The 23,593-nt window shown below is 43.5% G+C and overlaps 1 protein-coding gene across 3 annotated transcripts in view; it reads right to left on the bottom strand.

The window, feature by feature from the left end:
- The window catches only part of SUSD1 (sushi domain containing 1), a 404,984-nt gene that overhangs the window by 302,907 nt on the left and 78,484 nt on the right, over nt 1-23,593 (bottom strand). For all 3 annotated transcript variants that reach the window (XM_075316004.1, XM_075316016.1, XM_075316010.1), the window contains exons 4-5: nt 8,467-8,619; nt 2,022-2,201 (exon numbers count right to left, since the gene is read on the bottom strand). In XM_075316004.1, the coding sequence (XP_075172119.1) occupies nt 2,022-2,201; nt 8,467-8,619 (333 nt within the window). The remainder of the gene's footprint in view (nt 1-2,021; nt 2,202-8,466; nt 8,620-23,593) is intronic.

Here is a 23,593-nt window from a genome sequence, read left to right as displayed (position 1 = left end):
TCTTTTTACTTACAGCGTTGGTAATGAGGGGGTGCCACCACAAAAGGGCAATCGGAATGAGCTGGGTAAAGTGCCACAATTGCTTGGGGAGGGCCTAATAACCATGGACCTTCCCAGCCTGAGAATACCAGTTCCTAGCTGTCTACTTTATCAGTACTGGTTATCAAAAATGGGCAGGAGCCGACGTCATTTTTTTCATTATTTATTAATTTATTTATATATTTAAATAATTTTAAAAAAACAACATCGTGGGGTAGCCTCTATTGTTGATAACCAGCCAAGATAAAACACACAGCTGAGAGTTGCAGACCAGAGCTGTCTACTTTACCTGCCCTGGTTATCACAAATAGGCAGGGGATCGCACGTCAAAGGGCGTAATACTCTGACAACATTGTTCTCAAAAGTGGCCTGTGCTTCATAGATGTATTAAAAAGACATCTTCCCCATGCCGTTCCCATTCAATTTAAGCACTTTTCCATCCATTTCAGCATTTTTACAACCCCGCCAGACATCCTGGTAACGTCAGAAAAATATTTGACTTTCCCATTGACTTGCATTAGGCTCGTTATTTGTGATGAATACATGAATAGTACGAAATATTCGAGACGAATAATCTGAACCCGAATAATTCACTATTCACCCATCACTAAGAATCAAATATCCAGCATCATGGAGAGTAGAAATAAAACTGGCATTTATTTGGAAAAATATAAAAACATGCAGACTGTGCAGTGGACACAGAGGCACAAGTGCAAAGGGGTGGAATTATCCGACGCGTTTCGACCAGGGAGTCTTATTCATGATAATTCATGATAATTCCACCCCTTTGCACTTGTGCCTCTGTGTCCACTGCACAGTCTGCATGTTTTTATATTTTTCCAAATAAATGCCAGTTTTATTTCTACTCTCCATGATGCTGGATATTTGATTCTTGCTACATTCATTTCCGCCCGGGCCAGGGCGTTCCTTGCATCGGTGCGGAGTCCAGGAGTGAAGAGGGGTGAGCTGACATATTTCTTCTTTTCTTACATTCACCCATCACTAGTCGCAGGGCTCTTGGGATGTAACAACCTCGCATGGGCCCCAGGAACATGAGCTCTGACACGGCTAATTATAAGCTTTTTTATTTTAATTGGGGGCAAACATGGGAAATGTGAAAGGGTTGTCCTAGTAGTGGACACCCCCTTAAGAAAGACAACTTGTCCCACAAAAAAGTTATGGATCATAAAATGAAAGGAGGAAAAGCTTGAAAAAATGACCTTGACTGGTTGTTAACAGGTTTCTACAACACACAATAAAATGTCTGATCAATATAACGCATATCTCTAGGACACCTTCTGATCAAGAGAGAGGATGGGGGTTTCGACTCTCTCTGTTGTCAGAATATGGAGTTTTTGTGGTCAAGCATGATCACTTCCTTATAATTCATTTTTATTGGACTAATGAATATCTTGTGATTGCTACTTCCAATAGGTGGCGCTAGAGTTTGTTTCCTTTCCTGGAGAAACAATTTGAATAATTCCCAGAGGGGCATTGCAGCTATAAGTCCCCTTACCACTGACAGCCAGACTGGTTTGTCAGGTCTCCATAAGGAGAATAGTCTTCCCCCGTGGTCCCCACATAGCTTCTCATAGGCCAGATCAGATACCCATGTCTGCAAATTGGGATTCTGATCTGGCATATATCCTAGGTCATATGAAAAGGCTTGTTAAAAGGCCAATTTTGACTTTTAGGATTGCTACTTCCAATAGGTGGCGCTAGAGTTTGTCTCCTTTACTGGAGAGACAATTTGAATATCTTGTGATCAGATATTTATCAATTTAAGGTTAACAATGATGTTGTTTACATTTTATAAGAGTTGTTATTATATCCTGACCTTTATTCATAGCTTTATAAAGCCATACATAACAATATAACTATTTGATACTGAAAAATTGAGAACTAATACTGCCAACAACATGATCATACAATATTTCTTTTCGTAAGACTTCTGCCAGAGTACTTTTCTTTGCTGGCCCTACCTGTGCATTCTACCGTGACACCTTCCCATATGCCTTTGGCTGTACAAATAGATGTAGCAACTCCTTGATCAGGATTAAATCCAGATACACACTTATAAGTCACTTGGCTCCCAAATGTGGTTTTGGCAGACACGCTCATTGCAGAATTAGGACGTAGTGGGGGCTGTCCACAATCAATCTCTGTGTTTGGGGAAAGAAAGAAGAAAAGATAAAATTTCCAGTCTACCTCTCAAATCTACTTATTTATACCTTCAAAATGTCGATAAAAAACCAAATTTTTATATGTGTTTCTTTACCCTTTTCACAGTTAGGATGTATGTACATCATGACTTTAAAGGGAAACTCTCATAACCTGCAGTTTAATAGTGTTCTAAAGTTTCCCGGCCACCACAATGAAAGCTCGGCTACCGCGAGGAAATAAATTTTATTCCTCCTGCTTTTGGTCATGCAGTGTGCCAGTGTGGCTTCAGTCATCACTTAGCACATAGTGAGGGACTGGTGTAAGCAAACCACAGCACAGATGCTAGTCGATGTGCCAGGTCCTTCTTATATCCACCACTCACTATTAGTGATGAGCGAGTATGCTTGTTACTACTCGGTACTCGCACGAGTATCACTGTACTCGGGCTACTCGGCGGGTACCGAGTAATTTTGCAATACTCGTGCTGTACTCGTGCTCTTCATCCCTGCATGTTGGCGCTCTTTTGAGAGCCAGCCCTCATGCAGGGATTGTCTGGCAGACCACTGCAATGCCACAGCCCTGTTAGTTGTGGAATTGCAGTGATTGGCCGGCCTGCACAGCGTGACCGAGCCTTTATACCGGCGGGCGCGCTGTGCTCTGCACACAGCCATCTCATATTCCCTGCTATCCCCGCCCACAGGCGCCTATGATTGGTTGCAGTGAGACACGCCCCCACGCTGAGTGACAGGTGTCTCACTGCACCCAATCACAGCAGCCGGTGGGCGTGTCTATACTGTGCAGTAAAATAAATAAATAAATAATTAAAAAAACCGGCGTGCGGTCCCCCCAATTTTAATACCAGCCAGATAAAGCCATACGGCTGAAGGCTGGTATTCTCAGGATGGGGAGCTCCACGTTATGGGGAGCCCCCCACCCTAACAATATCAGTCAGCAGCCGCCCAGAATTGCCGCATACATTATATGCGACAGATCTGGGACTGTACCCGGCTCTTCCCGATTTACCCTAGTGCGTTGGCAAATCGGGGTAATAAGGAGTTAATGGCAGCCCATAGCTGCCACTAAATCCTAGATTAATCATGTCAGGCGTCTCCCCGAGATTCCTTCCATGATTAATCTGTAAATTACAGTTAAAAAACACACACACCCGAAAAATCCTTTATTAGAAATAAAAAACACTAACAAAGTCCCTCATCACCAATTTATTAACCCCGACAAACCCTCCATGTCCGGCGTAATCCACGGTCCTCCAGTGTCGCGTCCAGCTCTGCTACATTCAGGTGACAGGAGCTGCAGAATACACCGCCGCTCCGGTCACCTCCACGCAGCTAATGAGGTGAGTATAGCGATCAGCTGAGCTGTCACTGAGGTTACCTGGATCCAGCGGTGGATGCAGCGGTGGCCGCGGGTAACCTCAGTGACAGCTCAGCTGATCGCGCTACTCACCGCCGCTCCGGTCACCTCCACGCAGCTAATGAGGTGAGTATAGCGATCAGCTGCTGTCAGTCAGGTAACTCACGGCCACCGCTGGATCCAGCGGTGCCGCGATTAACCTCAGTGACAGCAGCTGATCGCTATACTCACCTCATTAGCTGCGTGGAGGTGACCAGAGCGGAGGTGTATTCTGCAGCTCCTGTCACCTGAATGTAGCAGAGCTGGACGCGACACTGGAGGACCGTGGATTACGCCGGACAAGGAGGGTTTGTCGGGGTTAATAAATTGGTGATGAGGGACTTTGTTAGTGTTTTTTATTTCTAATAAAGGATTTTTCGGGAGTGTGTTTTTTAACTGTAATTTACAGATTAATCATGGAAGGAATCTCGGGGAGACGCCTGACATGATTAATCTAGGATTTAGTGGCAGCTATGGGCTGCCATTAACTCCTTATTACCCCGATTTGCCAACGCACTAGGGTAAATCGGGAAGAGCCGGGTACAGTCCCAGATCTGTCGCATATAATGTATGCGGCAATTCTGGGCGGCTGCTGACTGATATTGTTAGGGTGGGGGGCTCCCCATAACGTGGAGCTCCCCATCCTGAGAATACCAGCCTTCAGCCGTATGGCTTTATCTGGCTGGTATTAAAATTGGGGGGACCGCACGCCGTTTTTTTTAATTATTTAATTATTTATTTCACTGCACAGTATACACACACACACTGGCTGCTGTGTTTGGGTGCAGTGAGACACCTGTCACTCAGCGTGGCGGGCATGTCTCACTGCAACCAATCATAGGCGCCGAAAAGCAGGAAAACAGGGATTACGAGATTGTTTAATGAGCGGCCGGCTTTTTCTAAAGAGGAAAAGCCGCCGGAGTTTAGTGAACAGCCGTGCAGCGCCGCAGCAGTGATCGGGGAACGGTAAGTAAGAGAGAGGGGGGAGACTGACCGACAGACTGTGAGAGGGGGACAGACAAGACAGAGAGAGACAGACAGAGCGAGACCGACCGACGGGAGATAGAATGAAAAAAAAAATGACCGACATCGCTAGTAAAAAGCACAAAACGTGCGTTTTGGACATCGGAGTGCCACACAATGTTTTACGTAAAATCTTTCAAGTATTAAGCTCAAAAAGTAACATACACCAGCTCTATCTCACTATTGGGTATGTGCCCTTACCATTTCCGCCATGAAAATTCATTTTGGTGTCATTTTGGAAGGTTTTCTGGTGAGTCCGTAAAAATGGCGTAAAACGCGGACAAAATTGTTCACAGCTGTGACTTTTGAGTGATAAATGCTTCAAGGGGTCTTCCCCATGCTGTTGTCATGTCATTTGAGCACTCTTCTGAGACTTTTGTGACATTTTTAGGGTTTCTACATGCTGCCGGTGGTCATTTCACAAAAATACTCGGGTCTCCCATAGGATAACATTGGGCTCGGTGCTCGGGCCGAGTACACGAGTATCTTGGGATGCTCGGCCCGAGCCTCGAGCACCCGGGCTTTTTAGTACTCGCTCATCACTACTCACTATACACTAAGTGGTGACTTAAAGGGACTCTGTCACCAGGTTTTTTCTACTTAATCTGAGAGCAGCATGATGAAGGAAAAGAAACCCTGATTCCAGCGATGTGTCACTTACTTACTGGGCTGCATAGTGTAGCTTTTATAAACTAGTTGTTTAATCATCAGTAGATTATCATTAGAGGACTACATGGCATGCTGTCAGATAGTCCAGCATACTCATGATCTTTGTATAACTGCTAGATCTGCAGCAGAGAAAACATTGATTTTATCAGAATGACAGCAAACAGCTCAGTAAGTGACACATCACTGGAATCTGGGTCTCTGTCTCTACTTTATGCTGCTCTCAGATGGGGGAGCAAAAACTTGGTGACAGATTCCCTTTAAGCTGCCCTAGCCCATCTCTGAAAGGAAGAGGGATAAAGCTAATTTCCTCTTGGTAGCCAGGATTTCAATGCGGGTGCCAGGCAGCTTTAGAACACTATTAACCTGCAGTTTATCTGCATGTTAATAGCATTTAGAAACATGATAGAATCTTATTAAATATGGGACGAAAGTATTAAAGGGGTTGTCCCCACCTTTGGCCCCATTAAAATAAAAAAAAAGCTTATACTCACCTGCCGTGCCAGGGCCAATCCAGCAGTGGCGATGCTCACGTTCCCAGGGCTCTCTCCCCACTTCAGACATAGGATTATTGAACAGAAAATTAGAGCTGGCTGTTCACTTCCTGTGTGTTGATTACTCATAAGTCTGAAGGCAGGAAGAGAGAAGCTGGTGGTTATTGGACGCGGGGCTTGCTTGACATCACAACCTCATGTGAGCCTTAAGAATGTGAACACCAACACCACTGGATTGGTGCCGACACAGGAGGTGAGTATATGCTTTTTTTGTTTTAACCCATGAACGTATACCTGGGGCCTCGCAGGCCTGCTAGGTCATTTGTTTTCTATGGTAGATTGTTATGCTTGCGCGTTCTAGGGTTAATGGGGCCAAACATGGTGAATGAGAAGGAGTTTTCCTAGTAGTGGACAACCCTATATAAGGCTGAAGTTTAAATCATATAATAACCTAAACTCTCAGTTTTCAAATTCTAGCAATATTTTGAATGAAATATTTTAGCTCATACAATGTTCCTTGTATAGTAAAAATAACAAGGTACCTTTCTTCTGCAGGTCAGAATGATGCCATGATACCAAATTTATATATTTGATACAAACTTTATATTGCAGGACTGGTGTCACAATCCATTTTGAAGGCCTCAAATGATGATCTGTGCATGTAAACGTAGGCAGAAACTAAACTGTTGCTCTTACAGTATGAAACTGTGAACACTGATTGGACAGTGCCAGAGGCAGCACCAGGCCACACCCTATTGTCAAAATTATTAGTCAGAATCATAGCTGAAAGCTGTCAGTTTATTCACACAATTCAAAGATTTAAGGCTATGTTCATACTGAGATTTTTTTCTCCAATACTGCATTGAAAACTCATGGAAAACTCATCTTCCGATAAATTTCTATGGTAAACCATTTTACTGTTCATATGAGGAGGGTCAGCCCCCGGGCACTTTCCGTTTTTGCGTTTTTGTTTTTTGCTCCCCTTCTTCCGAGAGCCATAACGTTTTTATTTTTCAGTCAATCTTGCCATATGAGGGCTTGTTTTTTGCGGGATGAGTTGTACTTTTAAATGAAACCATTAGTTTTACCATATAGTGTACTGCAAAACAGCAAACAAATTCCAAGAGTGAAAAACTGCAAAAAAAGTGTGATCGCACAATAGTTTTTGAGATATTTTATTCACCGTGTTCACTATGTGGTAAAACTAATGTGTCATTGTGATGCCTGAGGTCGGTGCGAGTTTGTAGACACCAAACATGTATAGGTTTACTTGTATCTATGGAGTTGAAAAAAATCACAAGTTTGTCCAATAAAAGTGGTGCACGTTTTACGCCATTTTCTGAAACCCGTAGCATTCTCATTTTTTGGGATCTATGGCTCAGTGATGGCTTATTTTTTGCGTCTTGATCTGACGTTTCTAATGGTACCATTTTTGCGTAGATGCTACGTTTGTATCCCCTGTTATTGCATTTTGCGCAAAACTTGTGGCAACCAAAAAACGTAATTTTGGCGTTTGGAATATTTTTGCCGCTACGCTGTTTACTCATCAGATTAATTGATTTTATATTTTGATAGATCGGGCGTTTCTGAACGCGGCAGATACCAAATATGTGTATATTTTTTTGTTAACCCTTAAATTTTCAATGGGGCGAAAGGGGGGTGATTTGAATTTTTAGGTTTTTTTTAGTTTTTTTAAACTTTTTTTTTACTTTTGTTTTATTTTACTAGGGGGCTATAGCGATCAGCAATCTGATCGCTCTGCACTATCTGCAGATCTCAGCTACAGAGCTGAGAACTGCAGATACGGTGCTTTACTTTCAATGCCGTCTGTATTCCGGCATTGAGAGGAAATGAATCATGTGAGCTACAGGCGTCATCACATGACCCTGTGCTACCATGGCAACCACCGAAAGTCACGTGATCGCGCGCGTGACTTCCGGTGGGGGCAGCGGTAAGTGAAAATCATGGCCGTGCGCATATACATCTCACTGCCAGACTTTGGCAGCGAGATTTAAGGGGTTAAATGTTCCGGGTGGAATGCGATTCCACTCGGAACATGCAGGCACACATGTCAGCTGTTAAAAACAGCTGATATGTGCGCGGATCGCCGCAACCTGCCGGCGGCAGGGGGTGGGGCTTAACTTTACACGCTCCATGACGGATAGATCCGTCAAAGGTCGTGAAGGGGTTAACTTTTTTTTTTTCCTAAAAACAGTTTGGAAAAATAAAGTAAAAAAGTAAAAAATAAAGTATATGTCACTCTTTTGAAGAAAACCGTTACAAACTAGACACTGTCCAATAAAAAAAAAGGCTTAAAAATAACTGTTCGAGGAAAATGTCTTCAAACTTCTTCAAAAGAGTTTCAAGAAATGCTTAAGGATAAGAAAACTTCTCCAAAAAACAAGTGTTTCATGAAAAGGAATCTACTTGCAAACTCGAATTTGAACTCTTAAAAAAAATATTCGTGTGAACATATCGTAAGAAAAACCTGTCGAACATTGATATTTAGTGCAAATATAGGTATGTACTCAAAGCAAACATCTCAGAAGAACTTACAAGTCATCTTTAAACATCTGAAATAAAAATGTATTAAATTAAAAAATAAAATTGGTTGTGTTGTATAATATTTCATAATAACTTGAGCTTTTAATATTTGTATTTATTGATTTACCTTTGCACAAAGATTTATCACCATTTGCCTGAAATGGTCCAGTACCGTTTTGTAAACTGAAGCCGTCGTTACAGTAACATTCATAACTTCCAGGAATATTTTTACACTTTCCATTAACCTCACATATATCAAGATGTTCACACTCATCAATATCTAAAAGAGAAAAATCAAGATAAATAATATATATAAATTCATAATAATAAATGAAAATTGTTTTTAAAACATATTTTGAGCAATCAAACAGTTAATGGTGTCACAGTGTTGGACTCAACAATTCCACTATAATCATATCATATGTTTGTTCCTTTCATCAATGTTTAATCATGGGTATAAGGTAGCTCAACCAAGTTATGCTACTACACCTTCCTGTTTGGCAGAGACCATGGTGTACCCATTAACCCTTTCCCCCCAGCCTGTTTCCACCTTCTTAATTGAGCCAATATATTCAATTCTAACCAGTGTAAGTTTATCACATAATAACTCTAGAACACTTCAAAATAGTCAAGTGATTTTGAGAATGTTTTTTTTGTGACACGTTATACTTCATGGTATTGGGAAAGTTTGGTAGTTATGATTTGTGTTGATTTATGAAAATATCAAAATTTTGACAAATTTTAAAATTTTCACACATTGATTTTTTTATGCTCTTTAACCAGATAGTTACCGTATTTTTTGGATTATAAGACACACTTTTCCTCCCAAAAATTTGGGAGGAAAGTGAGGGGTGCATCTTATAATCTGAATGTAGCTTACCGGGGTGGTGGAGAGGGGTTGCAAGGGGCCGGGGGAATGCTGCGGCGGCTGTGCAGGGGCTGCAGTGACTGGGCTGGTGCAGGATCTGCGGAGGCTGGTAGTGGGGTGGCTGTGCAGTTTCAGCAGCTGCTGTGTGGGGTCTCCGGCTGTTGCAGTGGCTGTGTGAGGTCTGTGTGTGGTTTCTGGCGGCTAGTACTGGGGCTGCTGTGTGGGGTCTCCGGTGGCTTTACTAGCACTGTGGGTTGGGCAGTGAAGACTTCAAAAAATGCCACCCGGAGTCGGCGCATGCGCAGTTGGAGCTCTGATCTCAAGCTCTCATTTGTGCCAGTGCCGCCTCCAGCCCATTGATCTCCCTCCAGCAGACTTCAGGAAAATGGCACCAGGAGGAGATCTTGGATTGCCATTGAGGCTAGAGCTCTGTCTCCGGGCACCATTTCTTTGAAGCCCTCACCGTCCGCAGCCGTCGCAGCCCGAGCCTCAGCATGGTAGCACCAGCCAGATGAATTCTACACTATTATATGGCACCCCTTCCATTCTTAACTTTTCACTGTACCTGAAAAGTCCTTCCCAATTAGATGTAGGGTATTGGTGCACTCATGAGAAATTGCACAACCGTGTGGTCCATTTTTACCTATCAGCCCATTTCCTATAATCATTTATGGGGGGCTGCATTTCTGGCATGTCATGCTCTCTTCCAATGTGATATGGCACACTAACCCATTCCAGCAAAATCTACACTCATATATGGTGCTCATTCACTCTAGGTTTTTCACTGTGCCTCAAAAGCAGTTTTTGACCACATTTGGCATACTCAGGAGAAATTGCATAACAAACTGTACCATTTGTTTTATCCTATTACCCCTTTTGAAAATTAAAAACTTGGGGTCAAAGAGATATTTTATTGGAAAAAAATGGGGATTTTTCATTTACTCAGCCCAATGTTATAAAATTTTGTGACTTGCCTGTGGATTAAAAATGCTCACTACACACCAAAATGGGGTTACTTGTGGTGGGTTTCCACTATTTAGGCACATCAGGGGCTCTGTAAACATGTCATGGCATACGCTATCTATTTCAACAAATTATGCACTTCAAAAGTCAAATTGTGCTTCTTACTTTCAATCATTGTGGTGTACCCAAGCAACAGTTTTTCACCACATGTGGTTTACCAGCATACTCAGGAGAAATTGCACAAAAAAGTATATGGTACATGGTCCTGGTAAAAATCTAAAATGTCATGGCTCAGTGTAATAAAATAATTTGAAGTATCTGAGGATTCAAGGTGCTCACCGCCCATCTAGATAAATTTCATAAGAGGTCTAGTTTCCAAAATGGGGTCACTTGTGGGGGGTTCCACATCAAAGGCTCTGCAAATGTGATATGGATTCTACTATCTATTCCAGCCAATTCTGCGCTTTGAAAGTGAAATGGCGCTTTGTCCCTTCTGAGCCCTGCTATGTGCCTAAACAGTAGTTTTCCACCATATATGGGGGAACAGCATACAGCATACAGTCCCTGACAGAAATTCTGTCGCTTATCCATGTTATGTAAATAAAAGCTTATAACCTGACTTTAAATTCATCCATTGGTTTCATAAATTACTCTTTTGAAAGCGGAAACCCTCCCAAATTTAGTTTAGGCTCTGAAAATAAAATTGCTGCAAAGCTGAAATATTGATCATTTAATGAACACAAAAAGGTCAGAATTTGACAAGACAAAAGTTTTGTCACCTTGTCATATAATGCACCCAATCCTAGTTTACATCCTCACCTGTGCTCACTAAATGATCGGTCAATTAGTGGGAGTGTATAAAAAGAAACCCAGCACCCCAGACCTTCACTTGAACTGCAACTTGACCTCTAACATCATGCTATCCACCCTGTGACCAAAGCCTTTATTATCGAGAGGCTGGCACCTTTAATGTATCTCAGCGTCAAGTACAAAGAATTAAAAGAAGATTTGAAGTGACTGGAGATGTTTTTGAAAAGCCCAGGTCCGGCAGACCCCGCAAGACAACTGCTCAGGAAGAAGGTTTGTTGGTTATAAAATCAAAAGCCTGCCCCTCTTCCCCTGCAGCAGAGCTCCAAAAGGCCTGGTCACCTCAAGTCCCTGTGTCAACTAGAACAGTTTGTACGATTCTGACTCAAAATGGCCTCCATGGTCGAATGAGTGCCCTGAAGCCAGCACTAAACAAAAGGCAATTAAAAAAACGTGTGGCATTTGCCAAGTCCCACAGCCTGCTAAACAGATGGACGCTGGAAAAGTGGCAGAAGGTGGATTTCTCTGATGAATCTTCAGTTGAATTACACGACAACCACTGCAAAAACTGCAGGAGACCTACTGGAGCCCGTATGGATCCAGAAAACAGTTAAATTTGATGGTGGAAAGATCATGGTCTGGGGTTACATTCAGTATGGGGGTGTGCGAAACATTTGCAAGGTGGAAGGCAATATCAATAGCCTAAAATATCAAGAAGTATGGCAAAGAAGATCAAGGTGCTCAAGGACTAGCCAGCCCAGTCACCAGACATGAACATCATTGAGCATGTTTGGGGTAGGATGAAAGAGGAAGCTTGGAAGACAAAACCAAAGAATCTAGATGAACTCTGGGAGGCATGTAAGACTGCATTCTTTGCTATTCCTGATGACTTCATCAATAAATTGTATGAGTCATTGTTGAACCGCATAGATACAGTCTTTCAAGCTCATGGAAGTCACACAAAATATTAAATATGGCTCTAATACCGTGTTTCCCCGAAAATAAGACCTCCCCCAAAAATAAGACCTCCCAGGAGTTTTCAGGGAAGCTTTAATATAAGACATCCCCTGAAAATAAAACCTAGCCGCGGTCAATAATGAAGTGTCATGCAGCGGTGAAAGAGTTAAAGACACTGCAGAACACTTCATTATAGGCAGCGGACATCCCCAGAAGAGAGAAGACAGAAGAAAGAAGATCCCCGATAATACTTACCAGAAGCCGACCGGGAGCAGGTGAGCACATCAAGGTCCTGCAGCGGAACACACATGCACGCACACACACATCAGATCTCACACACACACTCACAACATCTGGCGATATTGCTTGCTTCTCGGCGGCGATACTGTGCGTGCAGTGACCTTCTAGGACCTGCCAAGAATCACATGGCTGGAATCATGTGGTATGTCCGGATATTGTGAGTGTGTGCGCGTATGTGCGATATTGTGTGTGTGTGTGTGTGTGTGAATGTATGCGATCGGATCTGTGAGTGTCGGCAGGAGGCAGAGGCACACGGCGTGCAGCACAGCTGCTGGGTCCGCCCACAGGAGGGCACAGGGAGAAGTGGGGTGTGTGTGTGTGTGTGTGATCTGATGTCAGTCAGACGTAGGGGAGCACAGCTGCAGGGAGATCACAGGGAGAAGTGATGTGTGTGTGTGTGTGTGTATATGTATGTGTGTGTGTCTGTGTGTGTATATATGTGTGTGTGTATGTATGTGTGTGTGTGAGAGTGAGAGATCTGATGTCAGCCAGACGCAGGGGAAGCATGCAGCGTACCTGATGGGAGATCACAGGAGGATCTGGGAGCCACACAGACACCCTGGGCTGGTAAGTATGATGATCCAGGGATGAGGGGGGTCTGCTTTTTGTGGGGGTAAACTTACCGCCAACCATGTATCCTCGAGAATAAGACACCCCCTGAAAATAAGACATAGCGCATTTTTCAGGGCAAAAAAAAATATAAGACAGTGTCTTATTTTCGGGGAAACAGGGTAGCACCACAACTTCATTCACCAATGTTAAGCAACATATCTTTGTATTAGAAGTTAATTATTTGTTTGAATTTCACATTACTTTCTGTGGGCGACAAAACTTTTGTCTTGCCAAAATCTGTCCTTTCTGTGTTCATTAAATGATCAATATTTCAGCTTTGCAGAAACTTTAATTTTATAACATAAACCAAATTTGGGAGGGTTTCAGCTTTCAAAAAATAATTAATGAAACCAATGGATGAATTTAAAGTCAGGTTATAAGCTTTTATCTAAATAACATGGATAAGCGACAGAACTTCTGTCAGGGACTGTACTTAGGAGAAATTGCACAACAAATTATATAATAATCTTTCTCCTGTTACTCTTATGGAAATGCTAAATTTGGGGCTAAAGCAATATTTGTGTTGCAAAAAGTTAAATTTTCGTTTTTTCCTTCCATATTGCTTTATTTCCTGTCAAGCACCTAGAGTTAATAAACTTCTTGTATGTGGTTTTCAACACTTTGAGGAGTGCAGCTTTTAGAATCTTGTCATTGTTTGGTATTTTCTGTCATATAGGTCCCTTAAAGTCACTTCATATCTGATATTATCCTAAAAAAATGTTTTTTGAAAATTTTGTTGGAAAAAATAGAAATTGATGATAAACTTTTAACCCTTTTAAATTTGTAACAAAAAAATTGTTTCAGAAATTATGCTGATGTCAAGTAGACATTTGTTATTTATTAACAATTTTGTGATATAACTATCTGGTTTGAAAGCATAAAAATATTAAAGCTCAAAAATGGTGACATTTTTGGTTACATTTTTGGTATTTTAATAAATAAACACAAATCATATCAACCAAAATTTACCAATAAAAGGAAGTATAACATGTCACCAAAAAAAAAAATTTCTCGGTCACTGTGATATGTTGGTTTTTTAGAGTTGTTACCACATAAAGTGACTCTTTTCAGAATTGTAAAATTTGGCTTGGTCAGGAAGGTAAAAAGGTGTGAAGCGCGGTTAAAGGTCAACTGTGCTTTCAAGTAATTTTTCAGAATAAGATGGCCTGTGTATGTGTAAATGAGGAGAAAAGCACTATATCTGGCCATTATGTGAATTGTATTCTCACCAGTTTTCCCCTCTTCATGCTCTATCTGTAATTTGGAATTCACTGGTTGCTGAGGGGAGAAGACAATCTTCAGTGATCTTAGCTATAGACTGTAAACCACAGTGGTGGCAATTCTGCAGCAACATGGAGGACATTTTACAGCAGAGCTGAGCTGTTTTGGTCTGAATCAAGCTCCGATGGAGTTACCCTCCATCGGAGCTTGATTCAGACCAAAACAGCTCAGCTCTGCCATTGGTGCAACCTGTCCAGCTGCACAAGAGGTGAGGGAGCCAAATTCCACATCCACAGAGATGGAAGTGTGCAATCTGATGAGCTATTGGACTCCAAATGACCCATTCATTGTACTTTTACAGGGTCCTCTTCTGCCTGTGTCTGCTTTGCTTCAATGTGAGGTAAAACACTTGTTACAGAGCTAAACACAATGTTTTTCTGGCTAACAATGAATTTTCTTTTCCCTGCTCCTCACTATTTCTCCACCCCCCCCCCTCTTCATAGAGCAAGACGGACTTGAGTTGATTTTTCATAATGGATGGCAAGTTCGTAAGACAGGAGGGAGGGGGAAAAGTGCCTAAGTGGGAAAATAAGCTGATTTCTGATAAGATATATTACAAAATTGCTTTATGAAAAGTTTGTTTACAGGGCAGTTCCATTTTAAGTATAAGCTCCAGTGAAAGTGGTGAAAATTTCTAGATCTCTAATTTTTTTTTTTTAATACAGATTGTTATATATTAAAAAAAAAGAAATATAAAAAATAGTTAACACAAAAAACCTGATTTGAACAACAGATCATTTTCTGATTATTCATTCCCTTTAAAGCTATAGTTGTAGAGATGGTCATTCAGTAATCTTGCTATGCAGATCACTCTCCTATGACGGTTGATTATGAAGCATAGCTTGAATCTGTTGAAAAAGCTGTAACAAAGTCCTCTCCGTACCAAGTGTTTTGGTGTTAGGGGCACTTTGCACACTGCGACATCGCAGGCCGATGCTGCGATGCCGAGTGCGATAGTGCCCGCCCCCGTCGCAGCAGCGATATGTGGTGATAGCTGGCATAGCGAAAATTATCGCTACGCCAGCTTCACACACACACTCACCTGCCGTGCGACGTCCCTGTGGCCGGCGACCCGCCTCCTTGTTAAGGGGGCGGGTCTTGCGGCGTCACTGCAACGTCACATGGCAGGTGGCCAATCGGAGCGGAGGGGCGGAGATGAGCAGGATGTAAACATCCTGCCCACCTCCTTCCTTCCGCATATCCTACGGAAGCCGCAGTGACGCCGGTAGGAGATGTTCCTCGCTCCTGCGGCTTCACACACAGCGATGTGTGCTGCCGCAGGAGCGAGGAACGACATCGGACTGTCGCATCAGCGTAATTATGGATTACGCTGACGCTGCACCGATGATACGATTACGACGCTTTTGCGCTCGTTAATCGTATCATCGAGCCTTTACACACTACGATGTCGCATGCGATGCCGGAAGTGCGTCATTTTCAATTTGACCCCACCGACATCGCACCTGCGATGTCGTAGTGTGCAAAGCCCGCCTTATGCCTGCTACTCCTGTATAATCTATTGCCACGTCCATGAGTTTATTGATTTGACTAAGTTACACCAAATGCAATATTGTTTATTAATTGCCTACCTATAGTAGCCTTACATAGTTTTGTAGGTTGGAAAAGGCATGACTGGATCCCATGTTCTAGATGTGGCCTTATAAGAGATTTATAGAGGAGTAATAATACATTGGAATCATAGGATTTTATCTCTTTTATACACCCTAAAATTTTGTATGCTTTCGCAGCTGCTGCCTGACATTGAGTGCTACTGCTCAGCTTTCTTATAACCAGAATACTCAAGTCTGTCTCCTGCTCTCCAATACCAAGTGTGTTTTAATTTATTGTACATGCATAATACATACATATATATATATATATATATATATATATATATATATATATTCATAAGCATAATATTTCCATCAAACATGTTACCTGCAGAATACAAAAGCCCATATACCGATTTGGTTAATTATTAATTTATTATACTTTGCTTACATAGCACATATCCATGGGGTTTTATTATTTGAAGAACTATTATTTAGCATAGGATGGCCATTTACACAATTGAAAGCATTTAGAAATGTTTTAAAAGTATGGGCATCCAAGTATGCGGTATGGCACAAAGCAGAAAGCTTAATATCGTCAGAGCCCCGTGTACAAGGCAGGTGTGCATCCATCGAAAACTCCTTCTTTCTTCTGGTGAATGTGGCTGATAGGAATGTATTTAGAATTACCTGAACTCATACAGAAAAGCATAAAGCTCTTCATAGAAAGCACTTTGATGATTAAATCTTTTCTTAAAATCACCTTTTAGTTTTTTTCAAAATTGCCTTTGAATCCCACAAAACCTATACAAGACTCTAGTGATAAATTATATACTTTATACAAGGAAAGAAAACTCAATGAATAATCAGCCCTAATGATATCTACTTGGAAAAATGTAAAGTGCAGCTGTGAATTTTGCCTACAATGTCTCTGTAATGTAATCATATACTAAATACATAAAGCTGAGCAAAGCATACTAAATTAAAGCACTTAAATATTATTGCCCAAGTATGAGTCTTCTTTTTTATACAATATTTCTCTTTTCTTTAGGTTGCATGCCAGGTTGGAGCGAAAAACTACATGTAGCAACTGTACTATATGTAGGCAGCAAAAAATGGTCTTTGATTGCTATGTCTATGATATTTAAGAAAATTACACTTATTGTAAATGTGAAAAAGGGAATATGCTCCAATTCCTTTAGCAAAGGCAGGCTGGGCTATTCTTCCATTAGATGGTTAAGGCTGGAATGGCGGCTCCAGCAACTTCTATGGCTGCCCATAATTTTAGCACATTGCTGACCATCCAGAAGAAGCAGGCAGCTGCCACAAGGTTGCTACAACAGGAAACATGCATCCAGTCACAATTTTCAAAATCCCAGGCAGCTGTGAGCTTAGTATTGATAGTAGGGTAGGATGGAGACAAAAAAGTAGCCCTGGCGCACAAAGCTGGATAGATAGATAGATAGATAGATAGATAGATAGATAGATAATAGATGTGCAACACATATATAATGTCCCCCTCTGCCTTTTGTAAGCTTGCACCCTTTAGTGCCTTTCATGCGACATTAAAGGGTTTTTAGCCTTGTTTTTAGCCCCAAATTAAATATTTCCCCCCAAAAAATGATGATGGGTTCCCCTTATTTTTGTTAGCCAGCTAAGGTAAAGCAGACAGCGGCAGCCTACAGACAGCAGCTGGCAGCTCTACCCTGGCTGGTGATACAAATTGGGGGTACCCCGTGCTGTTAATTAAAATTATTTATTTAAAATTAAATGAATAATTTAAAATAAAAAATATGGGGTCCCCCAAATTAGATCGCCAGCCAAGGTAAAGCAGACAGCTGTGGTCTGGTATTCTCATGCTGGCGAAGCTTCAATGTGAGGTAAAACATTTGTTGCAGAGCTCCACACAATGTTTTTCTGTCTAACGTATTTTCTTTTCCCCGCTCCTCACTATTTCTCCACCCTCCACCCTGATTTTTCATAATGGATGGCAAGTTCGTGAGACAGGAGGGAGGGGGAAAAGTGCCTAAGTGGGAAAATAAGCTGATTTCTGATAAGATATATTACAAAATTGCTGTATGAAAAGTTTGTACATAATTCAGTTCCATTTTAAGTATAAAGGCCCTGTCACACACAGAGATAAATCTGCGGAAGATCTGTGGTTGCAGTGAAATTGTGGACAATCAGTGCCAGGTTTGTGGCTGTGTGCAAATGTAACAATATGTCCATGATTTCACTGCAACCACAGATCTGCCAAAGATTTATCTCTGTGTGTGACGGGGCCTTAAGCTCCAGTGAAAGTGGTGGAAATTGCTAGATCTCTAATTTTGTTTTTTTAATACAGATCGTTATATATTAAAAAAAACTAAATATAAAAAATAGTTAACACAAAAACCTGATTTGAACAACAGATCATTTTCTGATTATTCATTCCCTTTAAAGCTATAGTTGTAGTCTGCAGTCTTTTTTCCCCCCTGCTGAAGCTGGTTGTTACTTCACTCATGTGAAACATACGTAGGGGTTGTCCAGGTCCCAGGGTCATATTCATGCTGACTGTACTGCCTGTTCCTTCTTGACGTTATATTTCACTGGTATGTTTATCTTACTTTTGAAGGCATTTGCACTATGAGCACTTTAGCTCTTTAAACATCCAGTTTTAGTTTACCTTATTTATTTGCACAGGCACTTTTGGAATTCTGTCCATCTTTGCACCTTAATTGTTTACATGGGCTTTTTGCAATACCCTGCTAGTGTGAATTTATGCATTGATGATTAATTCTCTCAGCAGTTTGTTTTCCCTGGTTTTTCTTGTATTTTCTGTATTTTTTTGACCATAATTGTTTTTAATTGCCACAGCATTTCTATTTTCAAATAAATATTTTGCAGCACTATTACTCCTTTTCTCCTGTTTTTGTATTGTCATATGGAGTATGCTTTTTGCTCTTCTTATTTTACATCTCTTTAGAGGGGCACACATGTTCTAATCCATATGGATATCGTTATTGACATTATATATGAGTTGCACATCTATCTATCTACCGATCTTTCTACTTATCCAGCCATCTTTCTAGCTTTTAAGTGTATGTAAAACGCACACGTCCGTGTGCGGTCCATGTGCCATGCGTTTTCCTCATACGCATTGAGTTGTATTGCTGAGGTACGAAGCCACTTGCAGTATGCTGCTATTTGCTCCACACGCAGAAGATTTCAGAGATAAAAGTGGTAGATTGGTTCTGCTCTATTAAGGGCGCTTCAATAAATCTTACAATGTGTCGGCGGGGTCACGTCGTAAGTATGATTGCAGCGTGTAAAACCTCCGTGCAATTGCGATTGAATGAAAATCCGTTCATCGCATGCACGTCGTTCATTCCTCAAAGATTGAACGTGCGGTTGTGCAATGTTCGCGAGGCAGCACACATCGCAGTGTGTGACACCCTGGGAACATTGAACGACAGCTTACCTCCGTCCGCGGCTCCCGCCGACAATGCGGAAGGAAGGAGGTGGGCGGGATGTTTATGTCCCGCTCATCTCCGCCCCTCCGCTTTTATTGGCCGGCTGCCGCGTGATGTCGATGTGACGCCGAACGTCCCTCCCACTCCAGGAAGTGGACGTTTGCCGCCCACATCGAGGTCGTATGGACGGGTAAGTATGTGTGATGGGGGTTAATCGTTTGTGCGGAACGTTCAACAAATTGAACGTGCCACACATACGATGGGGGCATTGCAAATCGCATACAATATCGTATGCGAAATTGCAATGTGTAAAGCAGGCTTTAGGCTGCTTTCACACATCCATTTTTCGCCGTCAGGCACATTCCGGCAAAAAAACTGATGCGACGGGTCCGGCGAAAAAACAGATCCGTCGCATCAGTTTTTTCCATGCGTTCCTTCCGTTTTTTGACGGATCCGTTGTGATACTAAGCATGCTCAGTTTAAAAAACTCGATCCGTCGTTGGATTCCATCATATGAAGGATGACGACGGATCTGGCGCCCATAGGCTTCCATTATTCAACATGCCGGATGGCGCCGGATCCGGTGTGGTCTGGTTTTCGGCCGGAGACAAAAAACGTTCCATGCTGCGTCCTTTCCGACAGCTGGATGAAGATATTTCTCCTGATCCGGCGGACGCCGCATGCAACGCAAGGCCATCCGGCACAATCCGGCGCTAATACAAGTCTATGGGGAATAAAACGGACCCGACACTGGATCCGTTTTATCCGCAATTCACCGGATTGTGCCTGACGGATGTGTGAAAGCAGCCTTAATTAACATTGCTGCGAGTGCAATGCAATGTTTTATCTCATTGCACTCTCATATTTTATAAGCAGATGTGACAGAACCCTAAACCTGTGGTACTGAATACTAAACATTTCCCCTTTGCTGAGATAATCTATGCACTTCAAAGTTGTGGCATATCAAGATGCTGATTAGACATCATGATTATTGCACAGGTATGCCTTAAGCGGGCTTTACACGCTACAATTTTGCTACAGCGATCTCGTTGGGGTCACGGATTTTGTGACGCACATCCGGCCGCTGTAGCGATCTCGTAGTGTGTGACACCAAGGAGCGATTTTGGATCGTTGCAAAAACGTCCAAAATCACTCCTCGTTGACATGGGGGTCTGCTCCCAATTATCGATACTATCGCTTTCCCGTTGTTGTTCCTCGTTCCTGCGGCAGTGCACATCGCTGTGTGTGACCCCCGTAGGAACGAGGAACATCTCCTACCTGCCGCCGACCATAATGCGGAAGGAAGGAGGTGGGCGGGATGTTCGTCCCGCTCATCTCCGCCCCTCCGCTTTCATTGGGCGGCCGCTCAGTGACGTCGCTGTGATGCCGAGCGGACCGCCTCCTTTCTAAGGGGGCGGTACGCCGGTCACAGCGACATCGCTATGCAGGTAAGTATGTATGACGCGGGTGCGCGATTTGTGCGCGACGGGCAGCGATATGCCCGTTTCGCACAAACAATGGAGTCAGGTCGCATGCTAGCGATATCGGGACAAATATCGAAGCGTGTAAAGCCACCCTTAGGCTGGCCACAAAAAAGGCCACTCTAATATGTGCAGTTTTATCAGACAGCACAACGCTACAGATGTCGCAAGTTTTGAGAGAGCATGCAATTAGCATGCTTACTGTAGGAATGTCCGCCAGAGCTATTGCCCATGAATTCAATGTTCCAAAGGGATTTCAGAGAATTTGGCAGTACATCTGCTAGGAATACATGCCATGGTCATATTCTCCTCCGGTTGCCAGAATTCCCTGCCGGTCTGTCCGGGCTTGGGACGGGGCTATTGCGCTTGGGTTGTGTCACTATACACAATGGTGTCTCATGTGGAAGTGGTGTGTGATGTGAGGAGGCTGAACACTATGCCTCCCATGTGTTTCACAGCTTGGCAGACATTGGACTGTGTCTCCCTTTTGCCAGGCATTGTACTACGCTGCCTTGCCTGGTAATCCAATGGTGGGGATGTGTGCACCCTGTTGTACAAGTGAGCAGGGAGTGGCTCCTTGGACATGACTGGAAGTGAAGCATCACCTGAACTTAATCATTAGCTTTGGACTATCTATTTTAACCCTGCTCCTAACCCAGTCCAATGCTGGTTATTCAGTTCCCTTGCACAGTGGTCTTGTGAGTGGTTCCTGGTAAACTTCTGGTTGCTTCTTAGCACTTGCAAATGATTATTTCTGGTTCCACATCCCTGGCTATTGCCCCTGGTTTTCCCTTTGTAATTGTTATTTGGTACTGCATCGCTAGTTTTGGTTTTACTCCAGTTTCCCAACTCTTACATCGTCCGTGTCACCAGACGCTAGCTATTCCGCAACAGTAGTCTTGGAAGGGTTCTGTCAAAGCCCCCCTCTCTTTCAGGAGTGGGTGAATAATATCCTGACCCTTAAGGATTTGCCTAAAAGTGCTGCTTTGCCCCAAGTGCGTCTGTGACTGCACTATTGTTGATCCGATGCGAGTATCCACAATTGGTCTCCTCTTGCACAACGTGCAACTAGGCTCATAACTGCAGATCACATGTAATCACACCAGTCTAGGACCTTAACATCCAGTATCTTAACCTCCAAGATCATCTATGATCAGTCCCCCGGACAGCTGCTGCAGCAAATGATTTGCATAACTAATGAATTTCTGCACAAACTGTCAGAAACCATCTCAGAGAAGCTCACCTGCATATTCGTCATCGACATAGGGGTCTCCATCTGACTGCAGTTCGTCGTCGTAACTGGCTTGAGTGGGTACATGCTCACATTCAATGGCATCTGGCACATTGGAGAGTTGTTCTCCACACAGATGTGTGGCACCCCAGTGGTCTGGTTGCCACAGTAGTGTTGCCCCACAAGGGTTAATACTAAGCCTGGAAGCAAGGGCGGGAGTCCCTTGGCTAGTAGTACCTACATTCAACACAGTTCTTACTACGGCCAGCAGAGGGAGCTCTAAACCTAGTGCTCTGGGGAGTTTCCAGGAAGCTCTGACCTGGAAGAGGAGTTAGAGAAGTGACAGTTGGAAGCTGACGGTCGAAGAGTGAGGAGCTGGAGTAGTGCGGACAGGCGAGCTGGGGTCTGGGTCTAAGATAGCCAACCCCAGAAAAGCGAGGTCTGCAGAGAGGCACAGGAGGAAGATTCTGAGGAGCGGAGCTGAACTGGCTCACCTCAGAAGAAAATGCTAAAGACCGGACATCTGGGTCCGTTGTTGCCCGGGGTACTCCAGTTCCGGTAACCAAATCCAAAGGTCAGGAAGACTGCAAGTCTCCTGGCCCCACAACATCCCGAAGGTGCAGCCGCACATCAAGGACCCGGAGCCGCTGCCAGCGGAGTGGCACCTGAGAAGGCCCGCGTAGTCTACCATATGGGTAAAGGGTAGCACCAAAGTCCCAGCAGAGAAGGCCTTTGTTTGACTAACGCAGTGGGGTTCTGTAGGAGAGAAGAAGAGCATAGTGAGAGGGCCTCAATACTCACCTAGCCAGGCGGATACTCCCTAACTGTTTCCAGGCCAACCGGATCACTACCATCACCTGTACCGGTCTCCCCAGACTTCACTGGTTGTTGCTGCTTGGATCCGGGGTTGCTGTGGCTCGAGGGTCTCCAGACCCGGGGGCTTGCGGACACTCAAAAATGAAAGGGGGATTATTTACAGGGGATAAGTGTTTGTGACGCTACCCGTGGTTCGCGGTAAGGGGAGTACCGCCGTTGCCGATGGGAGTACCCGGGGGAGATGGAGTGGGGCAGCCAGATGACGTTCCCTCCATGGGTAGGGGAGGCCCCGGGACTAGGGATTTTGGAAGTGTAGGGAAGCGTGGTGCAGGCTATGCAGGCAGACATGACGCAGAGGAGAGCAGTGTACTAACCCAGGCCGTGTGGTCGCACCTTAATGGTGCGACCATTAAATATACTCTGACGCAGGAGTAAACCAAGTCTCTGGGTGCCGCTGCCACTCTGGGGAGCTCGTCCGGGAATCCATCTCCATTGGTATTGATAGTGATCCGGAGCCTGTCTCCATGCATTTGTGTTTAGACGATTCTGAGTGACCCCTCAGCCTGAAGTTGTCAGGGTCCCGCTCCCTATAGTTAAATAGAGGAGCTGTGTTCTCGATGGCTGACACTTGGGATTTCAGTGGGCCGCATAAGCTGGAAAGCCCTATTCCCCTCGTTGTGTTGGTGCCTTCGATCTCTGAGCTCTTGGGGAAAGTTCATAAAGAGACTTTCTTCCACAGGTGAATTATCAGGTTGCATGAAGCTACTCCGTGATCTAGGGTCCAGTACCTCGATACCGGTCCAGTTACTAAATTTTCCAGTGCCGACTGTTCTCCAAAACTAAGTCTGGGCACCCTTCTCCAATACCCTTTGACCAGGTCTCTGACTCCTCCGGTCCCAGACCACCATCTGCGAGCTAACCAATGTCTCCTAGGGA

This window comes from Anomaloglossus baeobatrachus, chromosome 1 (genome assembly GCF_048569485.1).
Source record: "Anomaloglossus baeobatrachus isolate aAnoBae1 chromosome 1, aAnoBae1.hap1, whole genome shotgun sequence".
NCBI lineage: Eukaryota > Metazoa > Chordata > Amphibia > Anura > Aromobatidae > Anomaloglossus > Anomaloglossus baeobatrachus.
This window is presented reverse-complemented; position numbering and strand designations above follow the sequence as displayed.